Here is a 12,953-nt window from a genome sequence, read left to right on the forward strand (position 1 = left end):
GGGTTTGGTTTATTTTGGATGGAGTAAGATTATACAACCACCACCCTTTTCTGATATGCGAGCCCTCTGATAGAGCACTGGGGAAAGCAGGGAAGGATGTGTGCCCCCTTGACATTTTCAGAGGTCAAATATGAAGTTGTCTGTCTCACTGCCAGGATAGAGCAAACTACGAACCAGTGTTTGTTTCCAAAGGAATACCCATGAGAGAGTAAACTCCGTCCTTCAGGGCAACTGTTTAGCCATCCTGCCATACTTTTGTTTTGTTTTGTCTTATGAGGAAAGTCTCTTCCCTCTTGTTTGGTTTGTCTATGTTCAGAATGCTCCCTGAACTACAATGAAGCTGACCAAATTGAGAGAGGTTGCATCATAAAGATGGTTTTAACTATGTCAAGAAAATTACATTTAACTCCTCCAACATGCACAGAGATGTGCTGCCTCCAGTATGATGGCAGAACTATGCAGAAAGGAAAGTTGGCAGAGCTACTACAGAACATAAGTATTAATCATAGAATGCTACTGAAAACTCAGGATAAGTCCTGCTTTGGCATCCTCTCCCAAATGACTCCTCAGTTGGTTGCCTGATGCACAGTATCATTATATGTTGGGGAAGACACACAAACCTATGTTAAGATAGAATCACAGACTATCAGAGTTGGAAGGGACCTCAGGAGACCTAGTCCAACCCCCTGCTCAAAGCAGGACCAATCCCCAGACAGATTTTTGCCCCAGATCCCTAAGTGGCCCCCCCTCAAGGATTGAACTCACAACCCCGGGTTTAGCAGGCCAGTGCTCAAGCCACTGAGCTATCCCTCTTATTTATTCATATGTGCCATGCCCAAAATAGAAGTTAAGGTTAGTGTTTGTTAAGGGGGATGGGTGTGGGTTCACAAACACCTCTCTGTGGCTTGAAAATAACTTTTCCCAACAACTCTGGTCTCTTGCTGTTCATCAATTACTGTCATAAATTACCCTTAAATTTAATTGTCTGAGCCAATCAGAATGTAGAGATTTTGTACAGTTATTGGGCCACAGTTCTATACACATTCCCTGCACTCCTCTTGCCAGCTTGCACAATGCCTTTTGGTTATTTCTCAATAACCGGATAGCTTGAAAATCCCATTAGCCTGGCTCAGAGCCATTATTAGCCCATCAAAGTGCAGGTATTTTTATACTCACTGTGGTTATTTCTCAATAACTGCAGTTATTGTACAAATTGTTCTACTCTGGCTACTACAGTATAAATCTCTTCTGTTATTGGCTACTGCCCCTCAGATTCCCAGTATATGGACTAAATTGTGCTTTCTGTTACACCGATGTAAATCTGAAGTAACTCCATCACATTCCACAATAGACGTGGCGTCCTCAGCTTCTGATCTTTACTCACCAGACCTCACCCACTCCTCCTTCCCCTGGGCAAAAGCTTAGTGCACCACACACATGGAGAATAACTCCTTTGTACATTCAATTTAAGCAAAGATTTTCACATTTTGAACAATTTTCTAATGTTTCATTATTAAACCATATCTCCCAAACAACTTAACCTATAAACATTAAAATTAGTCTTATTCGCTATTCTTGAATGAAATCTAATGCATGGTTAAGGCTTGGATACAACATTTTGGAGTTATTCATCTTTGAAGTTTAAACTTCTAATGGTAGTACGTAGCTCATATGTAGTGCTTTTCCTCTTGATCCCAGAGCACTTTACAAAGGAGGTCAGTACCATCCTCATATTACAGATGGTGAAGCTGACTTTCTGTGATGTTGAATGGCAATGGAGAGGTTTTACAATTCGTGAGGCTCCTCTCCATCATTCCATTCTCACATGCCTCTTCAAGTATGCTGGTGCCTACCACTGGAGTCAAGGTCCAGAGTATTTTACCACCATGGTAGAGCAGGCTGAGGCTATTTTGTAACCCCATATCTGATTTTTGACCCCCATTCCTATGGCCCAGCAGATGAACAGATGAAGTTTACATGTGGTAGTTCACAGGTAAATCCCAAGTGAACATCTAACCCACACTATGAATTTGAGCAAAATCAAAAAGGATCGAATCTTCAGCTGGTATAAACTGACATAATGCCCTTTGAGGTCAGTAGAGCTGTGTTGATTTATACCTGTGAGAATTTTGTCCAGTGTGTTGAACATAGGCATAAGGCAGCTGCTGTGAGCATTTCTTGTAACTTTAGTTTGCTAGCCCTAAGTGACGTGGGAGTGGAGAGGGTGGGGGCTCCACCATTTAAATTCATTCTTTAAATGTTGTCCTCCCACAGCTCTGAAAAGTCCAGCTGCATTTCACGAACAGAGAAGGAGCTTGGAGCGTGCCAGGGTAAGAGAGTTTACTCTTTCAAATTTAAGGGAAATTGGGAGTGGGAGGGTATTTTCTGTTTATTACTCTGGAAACCCCATGTCTCTAAATGAGACCGCAAAGGATACAGCCACATTCTGGAAGCACTCTATCGCACATGCACCCACATCTATGCATTTTTGTATGAGGTGCTGACTTCTCCCCCATTCTGTCTGATCCTGACTAGTTTCTGCGCCAAAAAATTAAAAATTCTGCACACAATATTTTAAAATTCTACAAACTTCATTTGTCAATAAATAAATGTGGAGGCTCTGGCATGGCAGTGGGGAACACAGGCTGTGTGGAGGTGGGAGATCACTCTGCAGGTGCTCCTCCCACTCCAGAACACGGACTTGGCGGTGAGTCTTCACCCAGTCCTGACACAGCGCAAGAACCAGGCCTCCCCTGGCTCTGCTTTGCAGGATCTAAGTGTGGGTGGATCCAGGTATGAGATGAGAGGATTCTGTGTGGGGCAACTTCGCAGCAGGCGGCTCAGTGGGGGACAGGGTGCAGGGGGATCTGGATGCATCGGGGTTTAGTGGGGGGTTCTGGGTGCAGTGGTAATGGAACTCTGCAGGGAGTTCCAGATGAAGGTCCTTGGGGCTTGACAGGGGGCAACTGGTTGGGGCTCAGTGGGGTGGAGGTTCAGGGGTGGGGGGCTCATCAGGGTGGTCCTGGTGGGAGGGTCAAGTGCAGGGGACTCAGCAAGGGGTGGTGTGGGTGAAGGGGTGGGGATCCAGGTGCTAGGTGGTGGGGCTTGGCAGGGGGTCTGGGTGCAGAGGGCTCCAGATGCAAGGGGTGAGGTGTGGAGGAGGGGGTTTTCAGGTGTGGGGGGCTCAGTGTGGGGGGTTCTGGATGCAGGGGGGTGAGGCTTAATGCGGGGGTCCAGATGCACAGGGGTTGGGTGGACAGGGGAACACCTGCCCACATAGTGACCCCGCCCCCTGCAGCTGAGGAGCAATAGGGGCAGAAAACAGGGATGGGAGGTGTGGAGCTTCCTCTAGCCAGGGGAGGTTTCTGGGTGTGGGTCTGCCCCAGCCCCATCTTGCAGTGGAAGAGCAAGTCTCATTTCCGCCCAGCCCAGCCCAGCTGGGACTAGTAGCTGAGCCCAGCGCAGGGTAGGAGCCACCAGCTGGGCCGTCCCAACTGTGCCGTCTCCCCCATCCCCTCCGCAGTGATTTACCTCTCCACCAGCTGCCTAGAATCATAGAAAAATGACGTGCTTGTGCTGCTGGGCAGGGATGCGTGACCACTTTTGCGGCTTCCCTTTGCTTCCCCATCAGAAGGTCTGCTTCCCCACAGAAAAATGACTTTTTGACAGGGAAGCACAGAAATCTGGGGGGACATGAATTGTGCACATGTGCAGTGATGCAGAATTCCACCAGGAGTAAATGCCAGTTGAGGACAATGCTTCAGGTTTCCCCACACTCTTCTTTCTGGAGATCACCAGTATTCATAACCCCATGCACTCCTGATGCAGCTATGTTTGTGACATATTTTCTACCCTTGGATGGCAATAGTCTAAGTATGTTTTGCTTCCTTTGAGCCAAAGGATGTTACTTCTGTGCAATGTGTGCATTTTGTTAGTCTGGAGTGCTTCCAAACCCTGGGTGATCTTCCCTTTAAAACCAGCAGCTTGATGGAAGAGATTCCAAATAGTCTTGGTTAGAGACTAAAAATCACAAACCTGTGGCTCTTGAGAAAGCGGAAGCCAAGAGTGAAAGAGAGGCACCACACTTCATGTTGTAGCTGCTGGTACAGTGGGGTTTCTTGATGATTTCAGTTCCCCAAAAGGCCTCTGAGGAGTGTTCTTCAGAGCAGCCCACAGGGGAATGGCGCCTACTCAGACAGTTGGGTTGAGTTTTATTTCAAAAGTGAAAGCAATGCAAAATTAGAGAAATGACATCTCTGATGGAACATCCCAGACAACACCACCACTACAGACTTTCTGAAAAGACTGAAACAAGTACCACTATCTTAGATTTGTTTTGCTTGGAGAGCAGCATCCCCCTGGCTGTAGATTCTGCCTCCTGTTTCTTCTAAAAATTAATTGTTAAATTACTTTTTGGGTCTTGGCAGTGGGTGAGTGCATTTTTATATTTGAAAAAAAAAATTGTTATAAGGCTGCCAATGGGTCCATTCCTGTGGTCAGCACTTATCGTTCTGCTACCCACTGATCCGAGTCTCCCTTTCCCTGGGCTGTCTGGGAGTGCTGTGTAGGAAGCATGCTGAGCTTGTAGTGGGGCTTGCCACAGAAGTTAGGTCCAGCTGGTCAGAGAACTAGACAGCGTCTTCAGTTTAACTGCTCCATTTGTTGTTGGTTCAGCTGTGTGCCCAAATCATTACCCAGCTTCATAAGAATGGCCATACTGAGTCAGACCAAAGGTCCATTTAGCCCAGTATCTGTCTACCGACAGCGACCAATGCCAGGTGCCCCAGAGGGAGTGAACCTAACAGGCAATGATCAAGTGATCTCTCTCCTGCCATCCATCTCCATCCTCTGACGAACAGAGTCTAGGAACACCATTCCTTACCCATCATGGCTAATAGCCATTAATGGACTTAACCTCCATGAATTTATCCAGTTCTCTTTTAAACGCTATTATAGTCCTAGTCTTCACAACCTCCTCAGGTAAGGAGTTCCACAAGTTGACTGTGGAAATCCCAACATTGCTTTTGTGTGCATTACTCTGCAAACAATTGACCCAGTGCTCAGCATTATAAACAGAAACCCATTGTCTTGAGTCTCTCACCTTGAAGGCTGACACTGACTTGGTCTGGCATTTCTGTGTATGGAAAGAAAGGGGTTTGGGTCTTTGAAGTTCCTGCTTCCTGCCATTCTGTTGAGGACTGGCAGCAGCTGCATCCTTACTCTTCTTACTTTCAGGGATGGGATGAAGAGCAGCAGGCAGTCCCTTAGATAAACTGATCCTGTGTTTGAGGCTCTAAATGCTGGAAGATCTTGATAGGAATATATCCCCTTCTGTGTACAGTTCATTCACATCTCAGTAACAACAAAAGATGGATTTTAAAAAGCCAAATACCCAGTGCTTCGCAGGCCTATCCTAGGCTATATCTGATCACTTGATTTCACTGCATTCTTGTCTGTCTTTGCTGCAGACAGAGGACTATCTGAAACGGAAGATCCGGTCCCGGCCAGAGAGATCGGAGCTGGTCAGAATGCACATTCTGGAAGGTATGGCACATGTTGAAGGAACAAACTCCAAATGTGACGTGATCTACAACAAGCACTGACTCCCTCCAGACAGTTTCTAGCTTGAGACAGTTACTGTCTTCCCCCACCCAAACCCTTATTCAGCTGGGAGTGGGCAGATGATCATGCCAGTTGCATAGCTCTGGAGTGGGTGAATGCATTGGGGGAGGGAGGCATATGAGATCAGGGATGTGAGAATTGGCAACCATCTTCCAGAATGGGGAACCTCTATTGTAGCCAGCTTCTCAAGTGTGCTTTTTGTGCCAGTCCAGAGGCTGAGCTGCAGGTAACCTGTCTAGGACTCCCCAGTAATGAGTCCAGAAAAGCATCTAATCAGGTCTGCTATGTTTAAAGCTGCCTTAGTTCTATGGCTGTTTGGGAAGGACTCATCTGCTTCTCACATGGCTTATTTAGTCTACAGAGAGAGATGCCATGTGAACCCCAACTGTTCACAACCATTAGTTGGGGCTGAAGGATGGAGAAAGGGTTGCATGCTGACTGTTCTGCTGGCCAGAGAAAAATTCGTTTAAAATGCTCAAAGGATTGGGGGCAATGGAAGGTTCAGCTGGCGAGTGTGGGACCAATTTCAGGGTCAGGGAGGGAATAGCATACTCCATATATGAAGGGTACAAGGGAAGTAAGAAAAGATAAATGTGAATTGAATGACACCAATTTGAGTGGAGGGAGCATCTCCTATCCAGTGTCAGAGAGCAAGGCTCTTTTCTTCCTGAATGGAAGCATAGTAATGCCAGCATGCTCACATTGGGCATCCCAGGATTGATCCCATCTTATTTACTTCTTTTCTGTCCAGAGACCTCAGCTGAGCCCTCCCTGCAGGCCAAGCAGCTGAAGCTGAAGAGAGCCAGACTGGCAGACGACCTCAACGAGAAGATAGCCCAGAGGCCGGGTCCCATGGAGCTGGTAGAGAAGAACATCCTTCCTGTGGAGTCCAGCCTGAAAGAAGCCATCATTGGTGAGTGTGGTAAGGGATGTGTATTTCTGGGGAGGCTCTCAGGTCTTTTTGCCCTATGGGAAAAATACCAGGAGATTTCATTCCCATGCCAAAACTTTAGCCTCTCCAGTCACGGGATTCTGGAATGCAAAGCTCCCTTCCCAGCCTGGATAGCAGTGGAGAGACTCTAGATTATAAAGAATGTTGGGCTCCCAGAATAAAATGAGATTGATCCCCAAACCCCAGGACTGAAGAATTGTTGTGCGATTGTGTTTCCTAACTTGTGCATTCCCTCTATCTGTATAACAAATGTCTTTAACCCTTCATCAGAGAGAACCCAATGACTGAGTCAGATCAGGGAGAGCAGACAGGGCACATGAGTGAGCAGGTGTGTGAAAACAAAAGCTTTCCGTTGGTTTAAAATCTTCAGAGGATTCAACTCCTTTGAAAATAAATAGGAACAGATGTTAATCATTCCAGTGCCATGGCAGGGGTGAAAAGGAATGCTGAGGAATATCACCCCACTTCTTATTGGGCAGGCTGTATGAAACATAACCGTACCCTGCTGAAGCCTGGGCAGTCGCTGAAGGAATTGCTACCTCCTTCAGAGACCAGTGGAGGCATGCTCATGAGCAAGGATGCATTTGTTTCACTGAGAGGTGCAGGGCTGTGATAGGAGCAAGCCTGGCTTCACTGTCAAGGAAGAGAGGAAGAATTATCTTGTGGTTAAGAAACTGAGCTGGGGCTTGAGAGATCTGGGCTCAGTTCTTGGTTCTTTGGACACATCACTTATTTTCTCTCTGCCTCAGCTGGTCATCCTTAAAATGGGGGTGATCTTACTTCCCTGCTTCACGGGGTGTCTTGGGGATAAATTAATGTTTGTAGGACACACAGATACTATTGTTGGAGGGGGCCATATATGTACAGATAGAAGTCCAAGGAACAATTAGGGCCACCTCTTGTGGTTGACCCTTTGTGTCTAAAAAAAAGAGAGTAGAGAACATCTGGGATCCCAACTAACAGAAACTGTCAACACCTCCTTTGAGGAGGAAGATCCTTCTTCCTTTCCCAGGGTTGGTTGGTTGGAGGCAGGGGTGTGGATGGTGGTTGGGGGGGGGGAAACGAGGTTGAATGGGGGCAGGGTATCAGGGGGCAGTCAGGAAGGAGGGAGGGGATTGGATGGGGTGGCAGGGGGCAGTCAGGGGCAGGGGTTTCAGGGACAGTCAGGGGACAGGGAGAATGGGTGGTTGGATGGGGCAGGGGTCCCAGAGGGGCCATCAGGGAACACGGGGGTTGGATCGGCAGGAGTCCCGGGGGTGGGGACAGATAGGTGGGGGCCGAGCCACGACTCTCTCCCTAACCAGCCCTCCATACAATTTACGAAACCCGATGCAGCCCTCAGGTCAAAAATTTTCCCTGCCCCATCCTATCCTATAGCATGCAGCTGGCCAACACTAAAGAAATCATTACTTGAGACTAGACAATGCAAACTAACACCTAACCTTCCTAATTGAGAAGCCACCAAACCAAGTCCTCGGTGCCCCTTGTCAGGTGCCATTGCCTGGTTCCTTCTCAGTCAGCCTTTAGGTCTCAGGGTATAGTAGAAGCAGCAACAGTTGTTCTAGTGGATGACCCAGTCCATAGACAAGGGAGGTGTCTCCATAGTCCTGTGAGACAACTCTGTAGCTCTTGATACTGTTGACCAATAGTATTGATTCTGCAGAGAGAATGGAAGCACCCTGGAAAGGCTCAGGTCTGTGCTTTATTCTCTTATCTCTTGGGTTTGGGATTTAAGCTAACATAGACAGCCCAGCTCACCCCCCGCTGGCCAATGGTGACTGTTATACATTCAGTGTTTGAAATTACCTTTTGTTTTCAGTTGGGCAGGTGAACTACCCAAAGGTTGCAGACAATTCCTCTTTTGACGAGGATAGCAGTGATGCCCTGTCCCCAGAGCAGCCAGCCAGCCATGAATCCCAGGGGTCTGTACCATCCCCAGGGGATGCCCGGATTGGTGAGCCACTTCCCAGCACCACAGTGTCATCAACAGCTCAGGTAACAATGCTGAGTATTGACTCTTGCTGCTCTCTGGGACCTCAAAACCCTTATTAGATTGAGGCAGTGCAAATGCCTGGATCCCTGAATGAGGGATGAGCCATAGAGACATCTACAAGGTGTCACTGCTAAGAAACTGATTTGTTCCTCAGTAATACATCAGTGAGATATCACTGAAGTCACATGAGATGTCTAGGTTCTAAGTGGTACACCGCTACCTCGATATAACGCCACCCGATATAACACAAATTTGGGTATAACACAGTAAAGCAGTGCCCCGGAGGCGCGGGGCTGCACACTCTGGTGGATCAAAGCAAGTTCAATATAACACGGTTTCACCTATAACAGGGTAAGACTTTTTTGTCTCCCAAGGACCGCATTATATCAAGGTAGAGGTGTACCAGCAAAACCATGTGTCTGGTGCCTCTGTGGGTAGCTGCAGTGGGAATGGGCCTCCAGTGATTCCCTAGAAGTGATAGGAGAGGGCACCTGGTTGTACCCTCTTGGGGATTGGTAATGGGAATGGTTGTTTGGTAATGCCATGTGTATTAAGTGTATGTGACTGTTCCTGGGAGGCAAAAGGAGGAGGGGCATAAAGTTAGAAGTGGGCTTTGATTCCTTCCTTGTTCTAGGATGCTTTGATCCCACTGAAGCGTGCTTCTCCCCAAGCTGGACAAGAGGATCTCAGGGAGTGAATTAAGAAGCCAGGTGGCCATTTAATGGTTGGTAACCTGTGCAAAGCAACTTTAGTGGAATGCTCCTATAGCCCCCTGCTTTCTGAAATGAGGGCAACATTGTAACAGTGGAGAGAAAACGTTTAGCTGTGTGTGTCTGAGTGATGCTCTTTCTTCTCTTGCAGGTTGTGTCCCAGTTACAAATAAATGCAGACTCCAATGAAACGCCTTTCCTACCTGAACAGCCACTCCCTCCTCTTCCACCACCACCTCTGCTGCCTCCTAGCTTCGCCAACAGAACCACTGTTTCTGCTGCCAAGCCCCCACCAACGCTCATTAAGGTATGGGGGAGTGGGAGATGTCACTCCATTTTTATAGACGTTAATGTGGCTGCTCTGTGGATGGTAGAGAGTGGGAGTGTTAGATTAAGAGATGCTGAGGTGCTGGAAGAACATCTGGCATCATTCACTAGCTCCTTCTGGTTTCTACTTATCAGACCTTCCCGGGCTTGAGATGGATCAATGTCTAGATCTTCTTCAGTTAGAGAGGAGCTCATTGAGACAGGGATTAGGTCAGAAAGGTGTCACCCCCCCCTTCCAAGCATATTATAGTGCAGTTGCCAAGGGTCCTATATATAAAAATTTTCCTCTGAAGCACCTAACATTGACCGTGGTCAGGGAGAAGGAGTCTGGGCTAATTGTTCAATGGTCTGTTGCGCTGTGGTAATCCTTCGTGTGTTCTTGTCTCTGTACCCTTGTTCTGGTGCTGTGTAAGGTCCTGGAGCTAGCCGAGCTCCTGAGTGTGTACTATTATCTCTGCTTTAAGAGAGTGGAAAGGCCCTGGAGTCAAATCTGGAGAGAGTTTTGAAGTAAAAAGCCTGGTTTGCCTGCAGATTTTGGTTAGATGTTAATGCTATCCCAGTGCATCTGCTACATCTGTTTTTACTTTCTTCCTCCCCTCCCTCTCTCATTGAATAGCAAAGCCAGCCCAAGTCTGCCAGCGAGAAGTCTCAGCGCAGTAAAAAAGCCAAGGAATTGAAGCCGAAAGTCAAGAAGCTTAAATACCACCAGTACATCCCCCCGGACCAAAAGCAGGACAAAGGGGCTCCCCCTATGGACTCATCCTATGCCAAAATACTACAGCAGCAACAGCTCTTCTTGCAGCTCCAGATCCTCAACCAGCAGCAGCAGCAGCACTACAACTATCAGACCATCCTGCCAGCCCCACCTAAGTACGGGTCCCAGAACACTACTCATCCATATGGAAGCCCCTGCCCTCCCATCCCTAATCGTGGTCTCCATGAGCTGTGCTAGCTACCAGACCATCCTATCTGCCCTGCCAAAGGATGAGACTTACTGCACTGCCCACAATCCTCTCCCCACCCCTCGGGAGGGACTCGTTCCCTTAGTAAGTTCATCAGATTCCAAGCACATTGAGCTCTGAAGGCGTGAGGCAGAGGAGTTGTAAATCCTGTCAAGTTACTGTCACCCGCAAGAAGTGGTCTGTGTTGGGTGAATCTGTCAGGCAAGAGCAGCTGAAGTTAGTTGGTTTTTCAGTGGCCAGAGTGGAGTATCTTGGTACAGTCAGAAGGTATTTATTGGCATGGTTTAACACTGGGGGTGCTGATGCCCTAGGTGCTTCCACAGGCACACAGCGCTGCAAATGTCCTTGTTGGGCTTCTCAGCACAGCTGGTGAGCTATGAGGATCCCTTCCACCTTGATTCTGATATCTACACTTTTTCTTCCTGCAGGCCTCCAGGAGAGCAGCAGAGTGGCACCAGTGCCCCTGCCATGCGTAGTCTCTCTACTACCGTCAGCAGCGCATCTTCTGTTTCCTCCAGTTCTAGTGGGCTGATGCGACAAAACAGTAATGCCACAGTGGGCAAACTGGGATCTCTCCCCACCAACCTAGATGAAATGAAGGTAAATGTTCATGCCGCCATCAGCACTAGAACTAATTGGTCCTTTATTGGCATTGTCAGCTGAGAAGGCAAGGACTGAATGAGATGGCCACTCTGGAGCTGGGCTGAGGCACACTGGGAGGGCAGTATGTAGTGACAGCTGGCATTGCTGCTGTACCTGGGGTGTGGGAATAAAGGATCCCGAGTCTGCCGGGTTGTCACTTCAGTCCCTTGTCTCATGACTCACATATGTGTTAAAGGCAGGTCTGGTTGCGGTGGGTTTTCTTTTAGTTGTAACACAGTTTTCTCCTTCGTAGGTGGCAGAGCTGAAGCAAGAATTGAAGATGAGGGCACTGCCTGTCTCAGGCACCAAGACGGACCTGATTGAGCGGCTCAGAGCTTACCAGGAGCAGAATGGCAGCCAAACAGCCAGCACTCCCAAGCCCAGTGCAACAGCCATCCTCCCAAAAGCTGCTGAGGTGGTGGTAGCCTTCCCAGCTGCTAGGCTGAGCACTGGGCCGGCCCTGGTCACTGCTGGCATTGCACCAACAGAGGTAGTTGTGGCCACCGTCACCAGCAATGGCATGATGAAGTTTGGGAGCACAGGCTCAACACCACCTGTTTCGCCCACCCCCTCGGAGCGTTCACAGATGAGTACTGGGGATGAGAACTCTGCCACTGGAGATGCCTTTGGAGAGACGGTGACTTCGCCTCTGACCCAGCTCACCCTGCAGGCATCTCCAGTGCAGTTCCTGATGAAGGAAGAGAGCTCTAAGGCTACCTCCTGCAGCCTAAATCCAGCACCCAGGTTCGAGCGGTGCAGCATCAGCAGCAGCAAGGATATGGAGGTCCAGGATAAAGATCAGATGTTGCAGGAGAAGGATAGGCAGATTGAGGAACTCACCCGAATGCTGAAACAGAAGCAGCAGCTGGTGGAGATGCTGAGGTTGCAGCTTGAACAGGAGAAAAGATCTCAGCAGCCACTACTACCTATGGAAACCGGAGTGGGAGGAGTAGTCCCTGCCTCTAGTCCAGTGGCTTTTGGCACCCAGATTAAGAGTGAAAACGGTTTCCCAAGTTGCCAGTCTGCAGGGCCACCTGAAGGCCAAATGGATCAGTTCAACCCTGTGTCCACCGCTAGCCAAATGGACACGTCAGATCCAAGCTCAGTGCCGAAGAAAGCAGTGATGGTGAAGCAGGAGGTGCCGACAGCAGAAACAGAACCACCATGCCAGTCCCATACCCCGCAGCTCTTCCTTGGTCAGCAAGGGGGTCCCCTGAGTGACCTCATCAAGGGGGCCCCTCCCCCTACCCTCATCACAGATTCCACAGGGACCCACATTGTCCTTACAGTGACCAATCAGAATGCTGAGAGGCGGGGCCTCTCACCACAGGGGAATAGCTGCACGCCACTGCAGGTAGGCTTGCACTGTCCCTCCCATACTAGGCAGTCTAGTCCTGCTCTACAAGTCCTTGGTCATTATTATGGGGGGCTCATTTTACCACAGAGTGACATCAGAATTTGGAAATTAATTTTACAAATTAAAGTGGCTGGATGATATTATGACTGGCTGTAAAATTTGTAGCCATGGAAACCAAGATGAGCGTAATCCAGTCTTCTGCTTCAGGGCAAAAACAGATCAGTGCCAGGGGATGGGAGAGAATTCCAGGCACACAAACCTCATGTACAGTGTTGCATAATTAACTAGGTACATTAGAGGTTTCTTAGTCTTCCCCAAATCATCAGGTTCTGGTTATAGTTACTGGTAGGACACTGGGCTAGGCAGACCAATGATCTGATGTGGCACG

The 12,953-nt window shown here is 48.5% G+C and overlaps 1 protein-coding gene across 5 annotated transcripts in view; it reads left to right on the forward strand.

Moving 5' to 3' along the window:
* The window catches only part of MRTFA (myocardin related transcription factor A), a 157,188-nt gene that overhangs the window by 134,146 nt on the left and 10,089 nt on the right, over window positions 1–12,953 (forward strand). For all 5 annotated transcript variants that reach the window (XM_032787760.2, XM_032787769.2, XM_075067991.1 and 2 more), the window contains 8 exons: window positions 2,275–2,330; window positions 5,469–5,544; window positions 6,374–6,535; window positions 8,394–8,569; window positions 9,429–9,584; window positions 10,221–10,474; window positions 10,995–11,166; window positions 11,462–12,562. In XM_032787760.2, the coding sequence (XP_032643651.1) occupies window positions 2,275–2,330; window positions 5,469–5,544; window positions 6,374–6,535; window positions 8,394–8,569; window positions 9,429–9,584; window positions 10,221–10,474; window positions 10,995–11,166; window positions 11,462–12,562 (2,153 nt within the window). The remainder of the gene's footprint in view (window positions 1–2,274; window positions 2,331–5,468; window positions 5,545–6,373; window positions 6,536–8,393; window positions 8,570–9,428; window positions 9,585–10,220; window positions 10,475–10,994; window positions 11,167–11,461; window positions 12,563–12,953) is intronic.

This window comes from Chelonoidis abingdonii, chromosome 1 (genome assembly GCF_003597395.2).
Source record: "Chelonoidis abingdonii isolate Lonesome George chromosome 1, CheloAbing_2.0, whole genome shotgun sequence".
NCBI lineage: Eukaryota > Metazoa > Chordata > Testudines > Testudinidae > Chelonoidis > Chelonoidis abingdonii.